The sequence below is a fragment of the Pelodiscus sinensis genome, chromosome 23 (assembly GCF_052426305.1).
Source record: "Pelodiscus sinensis isolate ZL-2025 chromosome 23, ASM5242630v1, whole genome shotgun sequence".
Taxonomy (NCBI): Eukaryota; Metazoa; Chordata; order Testudines; family Trionychidae; genus Pelodiscus; species Pelodiscus sinensis.
In genome coordinates this window covers 23,750,260-23,770,566 of record NC_143074.1, presented here as the reverse complement: position 1 = coordinate 23,770,566, position 20,307 = coordinate 23,750,260, and the positions used below count along the sequence as shown (strand labels likewise).

Sequence of the window (20,307 nt, the reverse complement as noted above, 5' to 3'; positions counted from 1 at the left end):
GGGGCTATTTTGGATTCAGGACTACACTGGGAATTTGGTAATATTCCACGCCCACATTCAATTTTAAAATATTACAGCGTGATTGGAAAGGTGTGAGGAGGTTGTGCAGGTTATCCTGTGTCCATACAAACACAAAAAGTATCTGTTTCATGCAATCCCTGATGCGATAATTACCTGGAGTATGGCTAAGATATGAACAAAAAATCATCCTCAATAGTCAGTTATTTTTTAACCTTTCCTCAAAGGGATGGAAGAAGTTACCTTGTTTTCCTCTCACTTTGGGAAGCTGGGAGAGGAAATTTTTACCAGTTAACTTCGAACGGTGTCCAAATTACAATGATCGTTATTGGCAAAGTGCAGATCTGGGTTCATTCTGAAAAGCATCACTGTGAAACAGAAAGCAGCCAAGTCTGCACATGGTTAAGAACCCTACAATGCAACTCCCTGAAAGCAGGGCTACTCTCGGAAAAGTTGCTATGGGACACCTTTCTAGAACAGGTGCACTTTCAGAGAGATTGTCTTTACTCACTTCCAAGAGAAAAGCACATTTACTTCTCCGATTTCTGCAGCACACAGCTGGTGCGCGTTGTGCCCTAGTTCACACAGTCATCCTGTTGCACAGTTAAATTTGTCCTCCGTTAGAAGTGGCCACCCCAGTGAAGACAACGTGAGTAGAATTTGGCCCGAGAACTCCTGTGACTGGTGATGAGGCACAAAGCAGAGAGCACAAGTCTGTTTCTCAGATCCAAGTGGCTCCAGATGGGCATTTTTATAGTCACTTGTCAGGGCAGAGCCACGCTTTTTACAACACAGAGGGGCCTTCCGCCACACCAGGAAGATCCGGTTCCTTTGTGTATTAATGACTTTGGCCTTGGGGAGTTTGCAGGTGCAAAAAGCGTTTTAAGAAGAGAACCAGTTTCGTATTGCAAAATATTTAATTCACTGTTAAAATGAAATGAAACAACAAAATAGTAATACAATTTTACTAAGTTATATTTCAATTCATGAAGTATACACACTAGCAACTACCCTACCACCATATCCACACATCTAATATTGATGGAGTTACAGCATTTTTGGTATTAAACAATGAAGAGAATGTATGCCGTTAACAAAAAAAGCTTAAGCGTAAGCATCCCACAGTTGCAGATTACACCAGCTCGCGTTAGTACAGTCAACGAGAAAAAGGTAGAAATACAAAATAAACCAAATATCTTTATATACAAACCAGTGCCTCTTATTGTAACCAGCTTATACTCACACTGCACACAAAATGTATCCACTGATGCAATAGATAATTCAGCATAACACAAACCATTATAAATTAAAAAAATTACAAGGTGCAAAACCTCCATTCTACAGCTTTCTGATGAGAACTTCGGGACAATCCAAAGGATGAGAAATCCAAGCACATTTAGCACCTGTTAGTGCAACTGCACTGAGCGTGGAAAAATTACCTACAGACCCTCTGAATGTGTTACCAGGAAAGCCAGTTATGACACACACAGCAAAACACGTTCGCTGCCATGCTCGGGCAGCGATTTTTGCCCCTTAAATATCTCAGTTTATTGTTTCTTCATCTCATTCATACCTATGTGCAAAACTAAATTCTGGAAGCTCTCACAGAACTTCACAGAAGGCTACAGCCGGATAAAAAACAAACAAACAGATGTAATGACGTGTCAAACATTCACATAATTAGTACACGGTAGCCCTCCTGGCGTGGGGGTTGAAACGCGGTGGATATGTGGGGCGCAAACAATATGACACAGAAGTAAAACAAAATTTGCCAAGAATTCTGATTATTCTTACCTAGCTCTCAGACAAGCCTCCTAGCCCAGCTTCGGGTTGTGAATTCATTTGGCAGCCCACGCTAAAAAACCCAGAGTTGCATAGAATTGATTAGTGACAGACAGAAATGGCGAACACAGAGAAATGGATTAGGGTATGCATTAAAACCAAATGAGGTTGCTCCAACCAAAACTCTGAAACCATCCCCTTCCGCAAAGCAAAACTTGCCGCCGCCTCCTCTCCAAATCCTACTTTTGGGGACTGCTTTCTGGCACTGATGTCGTTCTTGCTAAGAGTCATTGTTCTCTTCGTTAGTGACACTTGCTTATCAAATAAAATATTTAAAAAATGTTATAACTGTAAAACGATCTATTGTATGTAAACTTAACAATTAGAATTTGGTAAGTTCTCGTACCTAGTCTGTGAAAAGCCTCCAGCCAGACCACAGAATGGAGTGTTTCTCTGAAGAGCATCAATCTAGCTACCTCACCTGTTAAATATCAGTAGTATGAAGATCCGTGTCTAGCAATAAAGCCTCTTTTTGTGTTTCCATCCACTTTATCACTGACCTATTGAAATCCTGACATGCTGTGATTCTATTTTATGTACATTCTGGTCCTCTCACATGTCACAGATTTAAACATCTGGCCACGGAAGGCAACAAAAGGTATTGTGTTTAAGAAAAATGTGTTTGACCGAGTTTTTCCTTTTCAACAAGTCTCTTTTCCTTGGACACCAGTCACTGTTTTTATAGAACTTATTGTTCTGTTGAACCACGTCTTCTTTGCTGCTTGTACCTCGTTCAGCGCCAGGCCCAAATGGTGCTCTAGATCCTGCAAAAAGAAGCATCGACAGCTGTGATCCGCTGCCTAGCACAAAATGATTTCATTAAGGCTCAGAGGGAGTCAGGAATTCAATAGTCTGTTGGTAACGTTTGCTTGTGAAGAGCCATTCTCTATATAAAACCAATGCAGGTATTCTATCCGACTGCCCTTCTCTCAGGGATTCTTATCAGCCAGACACGTCCAGGTTTTTTATTAGTGTATTCATACTCTAATTCAGCACAGACAATGAGATGAGTGGGAAATTCTCCCATCAAGATCTGGATTCTTCCTTACTCACTTTTGGCAAAAAGCGTTCTGAAATTGCTAAATTAAAAAATAACCTGATAATTGCCCCAAACGTAACCCCTCAGCCTTCCGTTCTAATTAAATCTATATGCACTTTTTTTTTTTTTTTTTTAAACAAAGTTAGTACAGGTTGAACCTCTCTAGTCCAGCGCCCTTGGGATCTACCCGGCGCTGAACCAGAGAATTTGCCAAACCACAGGAGGTCAATATTGTCAAGCAGCATCCCCAACACTTCCACTGCTTTCTGTGCTCTTAGAAGACACTTAGGAACCAATCAAAACTAAACAACAGCACAGAACACTCGGAGGTGGCTGTAAACAAAGTTCAGGGACTGTGGGATAAGCAGACACCCGTCTGCCGGGCCACCGATGTTGCCAGGCCAAACAGTGACGAACTAGAGAGGTTCAACCTGAATGAACTCGTATGTCCAGATTTGCTCAGCTAAAAACAAGGAGCACGTTTTGGAAGAGATTACATGCATCAGAAACACGAATGCAAAGAAGGGAGGGGAATTTTGGTTATTCCACGGGCACAACAATGAGCAAAAGAAAGTCGAGCAGCCTTGGCCTGCGGAAGACTTTTCTCACCTTTCCACCATGGATCGAAGGGAAGCAGCAGAAGCTTTCTTGCTTGGTACATTTGAAAACAGACTGGACAAAGAACTGAAGAACACACCGAGGGAAACTATCATCCCCTCTGTGCCAGTACAGGGTATATGGGTTTCTTGTATTTCTAGCAGCTAACAATCCATGACCAGACAGAAGAGCAAGGGGGCTAAAAGTCTAAGCCACACTCTTTGATAAACACAGCAGCTATAAAGCCACTTCTATGGCACGATTTTCTTTGTGCTTTCATTTTGATCCCTTCGGATTTAAATCAAATGGCCACTGAACAGCATCCCTGTGGGATCTAAAACATTCAACACCACAGTATCTCAGAGCCTTCCCCCCTTCTGGTACCAAGCAACATCTGTCATGAGGTATTTGTTCGATCCGCAACTACTCCATTGTAAAATAAAGGCCGCCTATTTATTCATTGCTGTGTTGGAGTTAAAATAGGAAGCATGGGGCTTACTTTTCCCACCCACACTGTCACATCAGATCAGGCTGACAGTGCCAGGAAGCAACTGGGCAGATGTCTGGATTTCGTGACAGCAGGTAAAAAGGGACCCGTGTGATTTTCATTATTTTATCTGCATCAGCTGAGCTTTCCAAGCAAAATATTTGGCGAAATGTCCCGTTCAGGAAATAGCAGGTTGCCATTTCAGCCAACTATCTGCTCCCATCCCACCCCTCCAAAACTTACTTTATTTATTTATTTAAACAAACACAAATTCAAGGCAGCTCTGCTCCATAACAAAAAATAACCCCCAAGCATTACCTGTATTTTACACTCTGCTTCGACTAACTGCAGCTTGGTTTGGGCCAGTTCAAGCTCCATTTCCCTCAGCTGGTTTTTCAGAGTCTCCTTTTCCTCATCCGTGTCCTCATCAGAAGCATCCTTGGCAGAGCTGGCGACCTTCACACGCCCTTCTTTATTGAAGAACTCTCGGCAGTATTCACAGTCATCCACTTTTTGCTAAAATCAAAAACATCTGTTGCTGTGCATTTCTGCTCAGGAGGGTGGGAAGCGTCGCGGGAAGGGGGTGTGAGCATGGGGGGCTTTTAGGTGCAGGGGGGCTGGACGCACAAGGGGTGGGTTTGATCGGGCTCACAGCACCACCCTCTCTCTCGGTAATTTACTTCTCAGCTGGCTGCTCTAGGCTCCTGGGGAGGGACATGTAACTGCTCTTATTGCTTTCCTTTGCTTCCCCATCAGAAAATCATTTTTCTGAGGGGAAGCAAAGAAAACTGCAGGGAACATGAATTCTGTGCCCACGTAGTGGCGTAGAGCTCCCCCCAAAGTATTGTCTACAGAACAGGAATGAAATGAAACTTAATGTCCACAACGTGCTTTCAGAGCCTCGGGTGAAAGCATTCTGGAAATCCAAGTATTGTTCACAGAAGAGTCGCAAGTAATACACAGGGTCCAGCGCTAAATCGATATTTCAAGAGATTTGACAAAGAGCTGTGAATCGGACAGAAAAATGATTGTGACTTCTGACCTGTGCTGAAATGCAATCAGCTTTGTCAAGGGGGGAAATTCTCTGTGGAAACGCCCTACGGATTAGACGTGACCGACACAAGGCAAAGAACATTACGACTAAGTGGCAAGGCAGACCATACACACACTGAACAGTCGGATGACCACAGGGCCACATGTCCACTGGCTGCACAGGGTTACTGTTCTGAGCTGCACAGGGACAGCTTGCTGTTGACCAAACTGTTTTGGGATAATTATTTCTACATCCCCTCAATGTTACATGATGGTCAAAACAGGCTGGTGGTGCAGTCTCCTGCTACAGCTAATGACAGCTACCACTGCTTATTGAAGAGGAACAGCATGTTACAGGATGGCATGGTAGGGGGACTGAGAATCTAACTGCCCCTCCTGAAACACCAAGTGGCAGCTGAAGAACGCTGTAGGTGCCGTGTATTTCATCTCTACTTGTGCCAACAGTGAAACATGGGAGCAGGTCCCGTCCCATGCCATCCTGTAACATGCTGTGATAGCTGTCATGAGGGATTTCTTGCTGTAGCAGGAGAAGGCACCACCTGGGGGTAGCACATCATTCCAGCTAGTTCTTTAAAGCCCTTTGTAAAAGACCCTAAATCAGAGTTTCTTAAACTTTTTCAGAGAAACACCAAACAAAAAAAAATTTTTTTAATGAGGAACATCAAGAACTTTTTTTTTTTGCTCAACAAAAAGAGGCTGAGGAAAAGTTAGAGGAAAAAAAAAAGGTCAGGGGTGGGGGGGGGGGGGGGGAGTTATTGAGGGGGGAAAAATGGCCTGTCCCTTTAAGGGTGGCCATTTTGAACTCTGTTGTTCTCTGAGGCACACCTCCAACTGCCTCGTGGCACACCGGTGTGCCACGGGACACAGTTTAAGAGACACTGCCCTAAATGCACTGATTCATAAGGCTGGTAACATTTAAACAGTGAAGACCCTGGGAACATGCAGCCCCTTACCCGGATTTTCTCAATTTCAGCTTTATTTGCTGTTTGTTGCTTCTCCAGTCGCTCACTCAGCTGAGAGCAAATCTAACAAAGCAAAAGTCTGTTACCATGCAGCAATGCCTCAGTAAGTGTTAACGTCAAACTCCTGTGCGACAGCAGCACGAAGGGGGAGATTTTAAGGGCCTTGGAAGAGGTAGAAATTCACAGTCAATGTTTCTTAAGCAACTGGGACCCTGCTGCAGGAGCCTAGGCATTACAGCAGGGCCTTTCGCTGTAGTCACACACCGTGCACGCAGTAACGCAAGGAGTTACATATGTGCCTCTGGAGGCAAAGCAAGTAAGTTCATAGCTCAGCCCCTCTGGAGGAGTCAAGAAAATGAAAAGCAAGCAGAGTTCCAACCAGAGCCTCGGGAATCAGTAAATAATCATGATTGTGGGCGTGGCAAGCCACACCTACCCCTGGAGGCATGTTTGATGCAGCTTAGGAATACCCGGAGGCTAAATTCCTAGCAAATGGAGCGATGGATTGGATAGCAGGCACTGCAGGAGTGCGAATCCAAACCTAACATTCTGAAACAGCACCATAAGGCTGCACCTACCTGCTTATAGTCGCCAATAATAGAACTGTTCTTTTTAATCTCCGACTCCGCCTTGTCTAGTTCCCTCCGACACATTTCCTTCAGCTGCAGGACAATGAAGCGACAGTTCTGTAGTTACACTCCAGTAAAGAAACACTCCGACAGCATCTGCAGAAGACAACCCACCTCCATTCCTCTATCTCAGAGCCCTGGAGAGCTGGCCCGCTCAGACACAACGAGCTTGCCCAGACCCACTTCAATCTACGAAGCTAGTTGGAGAACCTGATGGCAAAGCGTGTCAGGAAAATTGGGTTGGTTTGTGGTCGGAGATGTACCGGGAGAAATGGTGACAGTTGGAATCTTACGTTGCTTCCACATGCAGTAAGAGTGTGTGGGCATCCATGCTTCCGAGTTAGTGAAATAGTAACGTTCAGTAAGCAGCAGCTTTCAAAGGGACAGGGAACTCTGTTTCGCTGCACTCCCTGCGCTTCCCAAGCAGGTCTCAATTGCTTAGTTTCCCTGCTGTACAGACACAAGAAAGCAACAGAAACGCCCATCACCTGAGCAGCCTCCTCTTCTAGTCGCCTTTTTTCTTCTTCTGCATCAATTAACTTCTGTTTGGTCATCAGCAACTCCTTATTCAGTGCATCTGCCTTTTCCTCGGCCTGAAACACACACCAAAGAGCGGAACATCAAGCGCAGGATTTCCCATCACTAACGGATTATATGCAAGGTGAGCGTATGTCTCTTGGCATCCAAGAGCACACCAGAGCCCTGGGACTCTGCCACGGCCGCCGTAGCATTTGACACTCTTCATTTTTCATTCCAAGTACCATCAGAGGAGATAAAGGAGCCTTTTTTGATAGGAGAGCACTACAAGAACAAACTTATCTGTCATATTTGGTGCTTCCTACAGCTTCTCCTGGAAATTGTGTGCCTGCTGCACAATTATCCTTACTCCCCTCAGCAGTACCCCTCCTCCTCCGACCATTCTCACAAGAGACCCTGGTCCCTGCTTCTCAGCCATCATCTACCAGAAGAAACCGCACCAAATGGAGACCTTCCTGTAGAGACTCTCTGGATGTTTCCAGTATATTTTGTAAGTTCATGTAAACTAGGAAGGTGAAAATTAAAAGGAGACTCCCGAGGCTCAAATACATGGGCAGAGTACACCGGGAGACTTTATTATTTGCAGCTCTTAATTTGGTAACCAATAAAATGCAGCAAACCACAACCCATCTCCTAATGTGACTAAAGAGGCAGGTCTTATTCTTATGAAGGTGGAAATGGCACCTGACAGATGCTTCGTCACATCAGTACTAGGCACAAATTAATCATTTCTCGAGGGTGGGAGAGTGAGAAGGAGAAAGTCAGCCCTTAATGATTTCGCTTTCTGGGTCACAGAACAGGTCTTTCATGGCCTATGCACTGCCATGCAGGTCGCCCCTGCATTGCAAACAGCTAACAGTGGTTAGCCTAGAAGACAGGAGTCAGCGTGAACTCTGTTCTGCATGGATAATCCTCCCTCCCAAAGCTCTTCTTTAATTTCAGTGACCAGGCTCAGCAAAGACAGCAGCCGAAGGATTGCTCCCAGGAAGAAATCCAATTAGGGAAATAATGACTATATTCCCTTTTCACTTGGGCCTGGGACCAGAACAGGACAATGGGAGGCACAGAACAGATAGCTATTTGAAAGAACATCTGCATTACAGACTCTAACAATCATGTTCCTTTTGCAAACATCCAAGCCCTGGTGGGAATAGATTAATTGAGAAAGCCCTCGGAGAGCGTCACCAAATCAAAGCAGACATGCAGGGGAGCCAACAGCGATGCCAGGCCCCTGGCAAGGTGGGGAGAGCCTGGCTCCATGCTTCCGGAAGGGGTTGGAGCAAGGGAGGAAGGGGTGCGGCCGAGGGCAGCTGGCCCCCAGCACCACCTCCCCAGGTAACCCTAAGAGCCATCCAAAGTACTGCATCGGTGCTCTGGTAGCAATTTAAAAGGCTTGGGACCAGCGGCGGCCAGCACCCTGGGCCCCTCTGAATCACTAGGTCCCGAGGCAAATGCCCCTTTGCCTTCACGGGCAGGTGTCACATCTGTAAGCCCGCTGATGGGGATGGGAAGCAATTACTCCCCTTATTTCTTGTGCTATTCAGATTTTAACAGAATCCAACACAAACAAATAGGAATAGTCCAGGGACCGCCTGCTCCACTAAGTGCTCAATACTTTGGCAGAAAATGTGTACATTGAACAGAAACCGGAAATGAACTTTCAATCCCTAGAGGGTATAGCACTCCTTCTCCCCAAAAGGAGGTAGTGAGCTCCCTTCTACCTGGGCCTAAGGGCGCAGTCCTGGAGTATGCCAAACCACATCTCCATAGCTGTATGTTAACTCAGCTTTCTGATCAAATAAGACAGCACTTTCCCTTACTTTCATTCCAAGATCTACTATGACGACAAGTCTGATCTTGAAAAAATACTTTTGGGGGAATGTAAAAATGCAAAGGGTAAATGATACTGGAAAAGATTAGGACACTGGCCTTGAAAAGCTCCTTAGGTTGATGGGGGGGGAAAAAAAATCACATTATAGATAAGTTACTCAAAACCATTACAGCGTCTTTTCCAGCGTTGCTGCACAAATGTAACGGCTCAAGCCTCCCAGACAGACGTACTGACTATATAGATATAATCAATAACTCATTTAAAGACACCAAAAATCAACCGTCTCAATCCCTTCGGAAGGAAGAGAATCAGACAGTGAATTTCAGCCCACTAAAGTCGCGATGATCCTTCAAAACGGGCACAGTCTTAAGGGACTGACTTGTCACTATCTATTGGCTCCAAACTGTTTTGAAGAAAACTTGGCAACTGATTCCAACAAAAGAAAAATGACTGAAGCTGAATTTCTGGGCTAGTATACAGGAAATGAAGGAAGCTGTTTAATTTCAACTCTTTGCTTTGATCTGTCCAGGCTAGGAGATTGCAAACAAACCTTGAAGTATCAGAAAAGGTAAATTACACCATGTCCTTTAGTACTTCCCTCCCAGGACAGCTGACCAGTGGAAGTGGAGCATGATCTCAGGGCCCCATTCAAAGAATAAATCCATGGTCCTAGAGTTTAGGATCAAATCAAGTCAGTCCCTGCACAGGCATTTCTGTAAACTTAATTTAGCCATCTCTGGAGGATGGACAGAGCATAACCAAATGAGGTTTGGCTTAATTCTGCTTGGTATAAGCCAGTCAACATTAGAGCACAGCTAAGTCTCATCTGAGTTCAACCACAGTTCCTAGAGGATATCAAATGCAACAAAAGATGATCTGTCAGTGCATTGTATGCTGGGGTCTCTCCTTTGAGCACAAGTGCTCAGCTGTCCTCCCATTCCTCGACGGTGTCTTTGTTGAAATGGAAAAGGAGGTGGAACAAAGCAAATATGCTGCTATTTTGTGAAGTCTCTGCCTGGAACAAAAGGGTAATGGAACTTATTACTCATATTCATAGCAGGTTTTCATAATACTGGGGCGCTGTGGGTGTGAAATCCTGAAAGCCGTAAGATGAGCCTCACAAGGAGCAACATTCATCCACGGGTAGAAATACTCACCCGTAAACAATAAGAACTTCCAGTATTTTCCCTGAACTTTCCCTGACACCTTTAGGTTGTCAAATCCTGGCTTATATAACCTTCAAAACCCAGCTTCACCTGGGCTTTCATAAACGCTTGTATAGGATGCAAGCACTTTCATTCTTTGCCACACACTGCTAATATCTATCAGCTCAGAGGCAGCAGGAGCTCGGTTTGACCCTACCACAGGTTTCAAGTCTTCTGTGTCTCTGCAAAAGTACATCCTAGCAAAACATCCCAATGTGATCATCTGACTAGGACATGGTAGGAAGAGCCAGCAAAGGAAAAAGTTCCTCTAACAAAATTGGAATCCAAGCATGGGGGAACAAAAGGAAAAAACCTGAATTTTATAAGAATCTTGGAAGACAATTTTTAGCATCAAGGATATTCTCTCAGTTTAGGACACGTAAGAATGGCTGTACTGGGTCAGACTAAATCATCTAGCCCAGTGTACAGTCTTCTGATAGTGGAAATGCACGTGTAAATACTTGACCTCGACAAGAATGTACCTTCCAGTGCATTTGCCTTTACAAAATTATTGATATGGGAAATGACCCGTGTGATTTCAAATACATGGGAAGGAAGGAAAATCTTAATGGATTCAACCCATATCGGCAGACTGCAGCAATCCAACACACACAGGATGAAATTTTTCAAAAAGCACCTAGGAGACTTAAGAGTCCAAGTCCCATTGACAGTCCGAGGGACTTTGGGGTTCTGCAGTGCATTGTGACCATGAAACGATATCCACAGACTAAACCGCTGCCAGCAAGTCAGAACGCAGGAGACACCGTAATGTCCCTACAGGTCAGAAAATGGGCTTTTTAGACTCCAGCTATGTACTTTCTGTTACCCAACTCAGTGACACCAAGGAAGCATCTGCATCCTGTAAGATCAAGATGGATCTTACAGTCTGTACATTTAGCAATTGCTCTGCCAAAACAGGAGCCAACCTGCCCCAGTTACTCTACACCACATGTACTGTTACGAGGGGAAGAATAACACTGCCAATTTACCCTGTGGGGAGGTCAGAATGCAACTTTCAAAGCAGGAATTTGGTTCCATGAAGGAACTAATCTCTCTCCTCTCCCTCATGTTTCTTTGGGCTCTTTTCGTGACCATGGTGGTCAAAGCCTCAGCTTTAGGTCTCCTTTAAATGGGACCTTCAGCAGGATAGTCCAGCCTAGTGGCATGATGGGGTACTCATCTAGTACTGACTTGGAAAGAAGAATGGTGCTTATAGCAAACACCACCACCATCACTTGCTGAATGTCCCTTAAAGGTCTCCAAGGCAACAAGTGTCCAAACCCGCCCTTGCTTCACTCGTGAGATCTCACAGGATCCCGGCCATGGCAGTCTGTGAGAAATGTATACGAAGTCCTTAGGCCTGGAGGCAAATGGAAAAACATCCCAAGGCGAAGAAAGAATATGAGATTGATCCATCTCAAAAATGGAGAATGCAGGCTGACAAACTAATTGTAGGAGCACGATCCATCTCGGGGCACCGCAGCGAGAATTAAAGGAGAGGAGTAAATAGAAATGAAGTTGTGTCCCCTCACCACCCAAGAGCACGAGGAAACGCTTTGCCTTACATTATCTAAATCCTTGCGTAGTGCAATCTTGCTGGTGACCAGTTCATGTGCAAGGTCATCATTTTCTTGCTCGAGCCTCATGTTCGCTTCTTGCAGTCGCCGGTTCTCACGCTGGTGGAAACAAAAAGCCTGAGTTTAAAAAAGGCTCTTGAAGAGCTTATACACCCGAAACAGTTCTGAGTGCCTCCTGGCTCACGCAGACCAGCCTAGAACTCTGCCTGCGCCATGTATGTTAGTGACAACAAATGAGAAGATGGGTAGCTAAGCAAAAAATGATCTTTGGAAAGCAGCTATTTATTAGTTGCTCTGCTTAGCCATTCCTGGGTAGCTTACTGAGCTGTAGCAAAGCTTTGGGCAGCGAAGGGCTAGGGGTGAGAGTCCACTAACAATGCTTTATCACGGCGCTCCCACAAACGGTTCCCGCCAGGCCTTGTGATAAACTGGATATGCTGTGAAAGCCGAGGGAAGGGGTAATGCGGTGAACGTGATAGAGAAGCAGGTGGAAGCTGCTCAGTGGTTTTCTTGCTTCAACAAAACTTCTGTCACAACCATAGGATATCGCTGCTGGCAAACACTCACTTGAAACATTCATACCCTGAAAAATATGCTCAATATTTCATAGAATCTACCATGTGTGTCATGGGGGGAGGTGAGCAAAGACTTTATGGCGGGAACCAGGCTGATTTGCCACCAGACTTTTTGTTTATTTGTGCAAAAGTATAGATCCCAAGAGCAAAAGTATAGATCCACCCGATCCCACCCTTGGATTCAATGGAAACATTCTGCAAAGGGGCTCGTCCCGCTACGTCCCTGCTGGGTGACATGAACCGGCATTTCTTTCACGTTTCCTTAGCAGAATTACCCAGGCCTATGGAAGTCGCTGCACATCGGCAAGTAAAGACAAACAACGGAAAGAAACAGGACTTTCCCGGGAGGCCTCAAACTGACCTAGGTGTGCAGTGTCTTACCTCAAATCTTTCTATAGGATCCTCCTGCTGCGCTTGCTGCTCTCGCATGGTATGATATTCCTTTTCATATTTCTTCAACTTTTTCTGCCCAATCTAAATTAAACGCAGCACGTTAGCTCCTGGCCCGTTCTGTTCTTCCCTCGTGGAAAAGAACGTGCGTTTCACAAAGCGTCAGTGTTGCAAGCCTCGGGCAACACCTGCCTTCTACAAAACATGATCAAAACATTTCCCAACTATTTTGGGAGTCAAGTAGCACCGGCCAAAGAATCTCAGAGACTCCTTCCCTGTCTGATCTTAGGCAAATGGGTCACTGCATCAGTGGTCCCATCTGTAAAATGGGACTAAGAATCATCCTCCACCTCACAAGGTGCTGTTAAATTCATGAGTGAGTATGTGGTTCTCAGACATTACAGTTACATAAGACACAAACATTTTAAACTAAAACCATCCCACCAGGGCCTCTCCCTTGTGCTGAAGCAGGCCAACTGCTGTAGCAGCTTAGCAAGACAGCCTATGCTGAGACCAACAGGCTCACTTCGCTTGTGGAACAGCACCAACTTACACTGGGTTGCCAATGGCTGAAGGCTGCAGGACCCGAACATTAGCTCAGTGAGCCAACTACACGATCAGCAGGGCTGGCTCACTTGTGTGAAGTACTTATTTGAGAAGGATTTTAATGTGGAACAAGCACACATTATTTTGCAAAAGAGCAAGACGTGTGAAAATGGGCATCCGGTTATTTCCCACTTTCCCCTTAACAGTCTCGCCCAGGAGGAACAAACTGCACAAAACTGAGAGCTAAGCTCCCTCTAGTGAGATTCAGACAGAAATGTTTTCACCAGATTTTGACTGAAAATGTTCTTCAGCCTCGCCAGCTGGGTCGCTGTGCTGCACCATTATAGGAGCTAATCCGGAAAAATACAGAGTAAATGGCCTTAAACCGCTCACACGGGGTCTTTAGGAAATAGCTTCCTTCTCAGGAAATGGTTAAAATCTTATAAGTGGCTTGTTTCACTGCACTAGGGCTTCCTGGCTTTCACATGCTGAATCTCCCATCGGGGAGAATGTAAAACCTAAGGAGGGGGGCATACAGCAAGATGAGAAGCAAGGAAATAAGCCCACACCAATGTCTCAACTCCCCACAATTCTGGGTGCATCAGAAGCAGCCTGAGCTCTAGGGAAGAGTTAGGGGTGATCCCAAGGAACTGAACTTTACGGGATGATTACCAATACATTTCGTAACAGCCCCAGTGGGAACAGCGCTAGCGAACGGCAGCAGAAGCATTGGAATTTGCAGAGAGACACACAGAACACCACCAAATTCTAGTTTTTTCTGGAGCAAGGAAGGTGGCAGTGGCTCTTTTCACATCACTGTAACAATGGTGAGTGACCGTAAGAAGCTAGCCTTACTTCACGCTCATCAGCTGCTGACCTCCTTTTCAGCAGAATGCTGGCGTAATCACAACGCCTCAGCGAGGCCCCTTCTCCCGCCCTATAAATGATTCAGCTTGACATCAGGGCTTTTTCTGGTCCAAAGCGTTTCCAGGTAAAAAGCAAGAGATTTTTCCTGACAGCACCAATTGAATGCCACATTCCAAGTAAAAAAAAAGTCGTGTCTGTGTGTCTGTGTGTGTGTGTGTGTGTGTGTGTGTGTGTGTGGCAGCCTGCATTCGCTCCAGCAGCCTTCCGTATTCTGCTAAGCCTCTGGGCAAACGCTACAGTACAGTATGTATCACGCTATGCCAGCAGTTCGTGGTGCACTGGACACAGGGCGCCTTGGCAGCAGAGGGAAGGGGAAGCCGAACAAAGTTGTTGCAGTGAAAGGGACAAGGTGGGAATGCTCTTGGTAATGCAAGTGTTCCACACAACACCTCAGACGCCCATTAACTGCCAATGCCGTCCAGTCAGCCACGGCAGGGTCATCTCCCTCTGCGTGTTCCCCTTTCCTTACACAAGTGCTGGATCAGAGCACATGTAAATACAAGAGTCTGTGCATCTGTCTGTCCGTCCGTCCAGGAGTCCTTCTGTCCATTTGTTCAAGAACGCCTCCTAAACAGTGAGAGCTAGGACCATTACTTTGCTCTGCAGCCTCCTCTTCTCCCGACGTAAAGCAAGGTCGGGGTTTGGTTGTGCCAGGACAATGGGATGCGCCTGGACCACGATTGATTTGCATCAAATGGAAAGGGAGGGGTATGAGAGCAGGGACATTTATATTCCAGAATGGCCATGGGGGGCAGCAAGCACCCCAGCCCTGGGAAGCAGCTACCATCTGCCCCCACTCCCTGCCCTGAGCCCCTCCACATCTCCCAACCCCCCACCCTGACTTCTGCGCTCCCCGTCCTGAGCCCCTCCTCACCCCCAACCCTGACTCCTGAACCCCCCCCCCCCCCACTCCCAGCCTTCTGCCCCGACCTCACCTCCCCAAACTCCTGCCCTGACTCTTGCACCCGCCCAAACCCCAGCCCCCTGCCCTGAAGGACCTAAGCAATGTAAAAAAAAAAATTCCTGGAAGATTGGCTAATAGATATAAACTGCCGAAAGAAAAAGAAAAAAGGTTGGTTGGTTGGTTGGTTGGTTGGTTGAAAGAAAGGAAAGGAAAGGAAAGGAAAGGAAAGGAAGAAATCTCTTCAGACTTGAATGATCACGGCTGAAAAGGGGCACTACAGAAGGGGTTTTCTGGACTCCGGTTTAAAGCGCTCGTTACAACATTCACAGTTTGATGGAAGAGTCGCTGTTGTCTCTCAGTGTCTGTCAGGACATTCTCAATCCCAGTGTCCAAGGCTACATAATTACATTTAAGTAATAGGATCTGCCAGACAATTCTCATCTGAGAAACTTTCATGCCCCTGGAGCAACAGAACGGGATGAAGTATCGCCTAGAGAAGCACTTTTGTCAGACAGCTCTTATTAAACAGGAATGATTAATTAATAGAAAGGATACGTTAATTAGTAATAAGACATTTACATTTGTGGAGCAGAGCCTCCTTTGTCGAGGACAGAACTGGAATCAATTTGCAGCACAATACTGGAGCCCCCCAGTAAGCCCTGCTGCTGCTACATTTGGGAGCATGTTGGATTTCAGCTTGGTTCTAGGTTCCCCACCCTTCAACCGGCTTGCCTGGATCTAGCCCCTGAGGGTCAGGACCTGCCCAGCATTGGAGAACCAGCACTGGGGCTCCAACCTCCCCCCCCACCATCCTCCCATGGGGCTGGAGCATACAAAATCTACTAAGCTGGGCCCCCCTAGGCTCTGGTGTGGGGGGGAATGTGGGGAGTGTCTTTCTCCCCAGTCAGGGGCCACCGTCAATGAGGACTCCTGTGCGGTTCCCGACTGATTTTTCTGTGGGTCAGTGGCCCCAAACCGCAAAAAGGTTCCCACCCCGGCTTAGTCCCTGTGGCTAGAACGGATAGCATTGCATACCCCCCCCCCTCCCCCAAGGCTGTGCCTGATACAATAACTGGATGTTCCATCTTAATGAGAAAAGTGGGGGAGAGAATACCTTTTATTGGACCAATTTTTGTTGAGAGCGAGAGGAAAGCTTTCGAGAGAGACTGCTTCTCCCACTCACCAAACAGAAGCTGGAGCAATATACGATACTAGTTTCGCCCACCTTGTGTGTCTAATATGCCAACATGGCTTCAGGTGCATTCCCTCTTCATGCTTTTCTAACCCCGACAACTCTCGGCCATCATTCAGCTCTGCCTACTTCATGTTAACTGATTTCCCATTCGGGCTTTCACAACGAGCCGTGAGAGCAAGCACCCAGCACGGCCACCCTCAGCATTTCCCAAACTTCTGATAACACAGACCGTATGCTGAGTGTATTGTTCTCAGCCTGAGCACCAACTCTGGGGAGAAGATGACAAACCACCACTGCAGTCATGGTACGAGAAACTTCAGGTTTGAACTGTAAGGTACTTATGAAAGATTCAGAAATCTCTGCACACGAAACGCATATGGTACATGGCTTTAGAGAGCAGGCCTTCCTTCTACACTCAGTTAACAGTCGCCAAAGGAAGAGCCCAGAAGGAAGAGCGATACTAGGATCGTCCCGCTTGGGCTGCTCCTGGAAAAACAAAACTTTCTGCATTATTGAAAAGTTTGAAACTCCAGGAGACCCTGGCACGTCGCGGAATTGCTATTCGCAGTTCTGGGTATGCACAAGAGTCCTGTCCTGTGTGGAAACGGCTGGTTCCCACTGGATCCCTGCAGCTCCCAACCACCGTGCTAAGTTCCCTGCCACGAGTTTGGGAGTGGCAGGGAGCTCACTGTGGGAGCTGGGAGACGCAGCTCCTAGTATTCAAGAATTTCACCATTCACGGTGGCGCCAAAGCTTCGATTAATTTCACTCATCAGGAAACCACCTTCAGAGTACAAAAGAGCACAGAACTCAATGCTTATAGTGTCAAACTGCCCTCCTATGAACCCCCTATCTCCAGGTGAGGTTGAACAATCTCAAGCTCTCAACTTATGGAGGATTTTTAACAAATACAAAAAACCAACCAAACAAAAACAAACCCAAGCTTCAGGGTCACTTGCCAATCTTGATTAATTTAGGAAATTTTAAATGCAAAGTCATCTTCCTTCTCCCTCCCAAGTAGATACACAGACAGAATTTATGGTACCTATCAATGCATTTTTAATGAGCCCCTTGCTGCGGTACACAATTAAATATGGCTTTGATCCATCTAAAAGGGCCATATTCTCTGCTTCTGCTCTGTTTATTTTGTTTCAAGTGTGTTATTATCCCCAGTTGTCTCCAAGAGAGATGCTGCCAGCCATTTAGAAGAAATCACTGGAAGAGATGTGAGCGAAGAGATGCTTTTCCGCATACGCAATATGTGTAGTTTTATGCAGAGATTTTAAGCTTCAGTGGAGTGATTTCAGTCACTTAATCTCGATTTGTTTCATTGTGAAGCATCTAGAATTTTTGCCTCCCTGGGTAGATAGACCACAGTTTGTGAGAACCTCCCCCCACACTCCCACACACGAATATATAGATGGAATAGCCAAATGCTGACAGTTTCTCTGCCTCACATGCTTACCTTCATATTGCAAGCTAATTCCATCAGCTTTTTTGCATTCTCCTCTGACCTGTATCTCTTGGGCAGCTGTACACGGAAGAACTTTAAAGCCCCTTCAAAGTCTGTCAATAACAGGTCATCCTTGGTAGTCTAGAAACATACAGAAAGGAAACAATATTTGTAACCCGGATTTTGAAAACAGATGCTGTTAACATGAAACAGGTATTTTGTTAAGCTCCCAGGAAAGTATCTTTTAACCTTCTTAAAATAACAACATGTGTTTCCACTTGCACAATAGGACATTTTCCACACATGGCACAGCCGCCCAGGGAAAGCAAGCCAGACGGCAACAAGAACAATATAAGAAGATCTTTGATGACTGTATTTTTGTAACACAGCCAAAACGTGGGGATGTATAAAGATGAAACAATGTTAAAGTTGGATACTCACTTTTAATAATCCCAGTGCAACATTAAAAATAACACTTATTCCCTAAAGAGAGAAAGAAAAAGAAAAATGGGAATAAATGAACATTTTCAGTAGTCACAAGCCTGGCTATTATTTTGTTCCCACACCTTAAAGCTATAGATTTTCACTTATTTCTATGAAAACAGGAATGTGGCATACAAATGTAAGCCATGGCTTCATCAGATCAAAGCCCTGGAGAAAAAACTCACAAACAATAAGGCACAAACCCCCCTCTGCATAGCATTGTCTAGATAGCCAAAGAACTGCCTCAAACTCCCATTCTAGCCTCTACTCACTAAAGCGTCCCTCTGCCTGATGCAGAAACGAGTTCTTCCAAACTGCCTTTGTCTCTATGTTCAGGCTAATACGGAAAAATTATTTTAGGAAAACCACATAGTCCAGTGGATTGTGGGGCGTTCAGGGAAGGGCTCCAAACACAATTCATGCATTTAGCAACATAAAATAGCAACCAACAACAAAGAGCCACTGGAAATTAATAGCTAATAAAAAGCTGACTATCTTCACAATATGGAGTTGTATCCCTTAGTCCAGTCAGCATTGCAGGTGGCAGAGGCACTGGCGAAAGGGGCCATGAACCACACAGACACAATCATTTTCATGTGTCTAAAACTCAGGCAGGAAAACATTCCTCGTATTACACCCTCCCTTTCATCACACAGGATGATGGGAGACAGGAGGACAGGGCAGACACTCCTATGGGATAACTGGGGGATAAGTCGAGAGTTCTGCTATCCCTGAGGGAAGAAAGACTCCCCCTAGCTTGGAGTCAAGTATATCCGCAGTACGTTCACCAAAGGATGACATTGAAGGTCTCTAGCCACCAGCAGCCCACTGGCCATGAACAGCACAGTAGAATGTCAGTACATCAGAACAGCCAACCTGGATCAGACCACTGGTCCATCTAGACCAGTATCCTGTCTTACAACAGTGGCCAATGGCAGATGCTTCAGAGGGAGTGGACAGAACAGGGAAACGTCTTTCACTCTGTCTCTCAAACAGAAATCTATCATCGCTCTCTTCAGTGCACCACAGTGCTTGTTAGCTCTGGGAGCAATGCTCAGATTGGAAGACATGCAGGTTGTGTCTTCAATCAGGTGTCCTAGGGAGGTTCCTATACTTGCTAGGTCTTGTCCTTATTGTTCAAAGGAAAAAACCAAAACAAACCCTTCATGCATTCTGGAAGACAGCCCCACTATCACTGAAAACAAGGACGTTATCGAGCCACACGGCACACCAAGTATAATTCCGACAGACTCATCTCTGCACTAACAGATGCGGGTATCTGCAGATAAGCACCGGGATCCACAGGGCTCCCAAGGGAGACTGGCCAAAGGAGAGAAGCATGGTCCCACCTTGCCCAGGAACCAGTGCCCTGTGCCAGCAGCTCCTCCTAGCATTAGGCTGTACTGCAGCTGGGCGGAACACAGATGCACTACCAGAAGGAGCTGGCGGCGCAAGATGCTGGCTCCCGGATGCGACGGGGCCACACTTCTCTCTGATGGCTGCAGTGTCTCTTGGGAGCAGAGCTCTGCAGCTCCTGATGTCTATCTGCAGATACCTGCATTTGTGGGTAGACATTTGTGTCTGTTCAGGGCTTTACAGATCGGTAAAACTCAGCATTATTTAGTTTTTATTTCCTACCTGATCAATTCAATGCTGTTTAACATCTCAATATAGTAACCTCCCCAAAGCATCAGATTCAAATATAGCATCCTAATAGTTCAATGTAATATAATAGTTCAATAGGCCAATGTAATGTTTTCTACTGAAAGAAGTACCCACTCTGCTGATTTGTTTGTAAAACTTTGCGTGTGTGTAGGAAAAAAAACCCAGTTAACATCCTTTAATAAACCCCAAATGCAAACTGGCTCCTTCTCCCCCACTTACCAAAAAATAATAATAATAAAAAAAAGATCAATGAACTTTTAAAGTCAGACACCACAAAGGAGGGAGCGTTAGGGGAGTGAATTCCTCGATGTCTCTACTCCCTCTGCTATAATGAATATGACTGAGAAAGTCAGTCTTCACAGGACCACCCCTCCCCTCCCCGCCCAATGGCC

The 20,307-nt window shown here is 45.7% G+C and overlaps 1 protein-coding gene across 5 annotated transcripts in view; it reads right to left on the bottom strand.

Annotated features, from left to right (window-relative positions):
- Positions 1-916: 916 nt before the first annotated feature.
- RABGAP1 (RAB GTPase activating protein 1) overlaps positions 917-20,307 on the bottom strand; it is a 121,613-nt gene continuing 102,222 nt past the window's right edge. For all 5 annotated transcript variants that reach the window (XM_075905614.2, XM_075905616.2, XM_006121941.5 and 2 more), the window contains 9 exons: positions 18,209-18,250; positions 17,780-17,908; positions 12,734-12,826; positions 11,766-11,876; positions 7,116-7,220; positions 6,577-6,660; positions 5,990-6,061; positions 4,302-4,499; positions 917-2,624 (listed from right to left, as the gene is read on the bottom strand). In XM_075905614.2, coding sequence (XP_075761729.2) covers positions 2,502-2,624; positions 4,302-4,499; positions 5,990-6,061; positions 6,577-6,660; positions 7,116-7,220; positions 11,766-11,876; positions 12,734-12,826; positions 17,780-17,908; positions 18,209-18,250 — 957 coding nt within the window. In that variant the 3' untranslated portion in view covers positions 917-2,501. The remainder of the gene's footprint in view (positions 2,625-4,301; positions 4,500-5,989; positions 6,062-6,576; positions 6,661-7,115; positions 7,221-11,765; positions 11,877-12,733; positions 12,827-17,779; positions 17,909-18,208; positions 18,251-20,307) is intronic.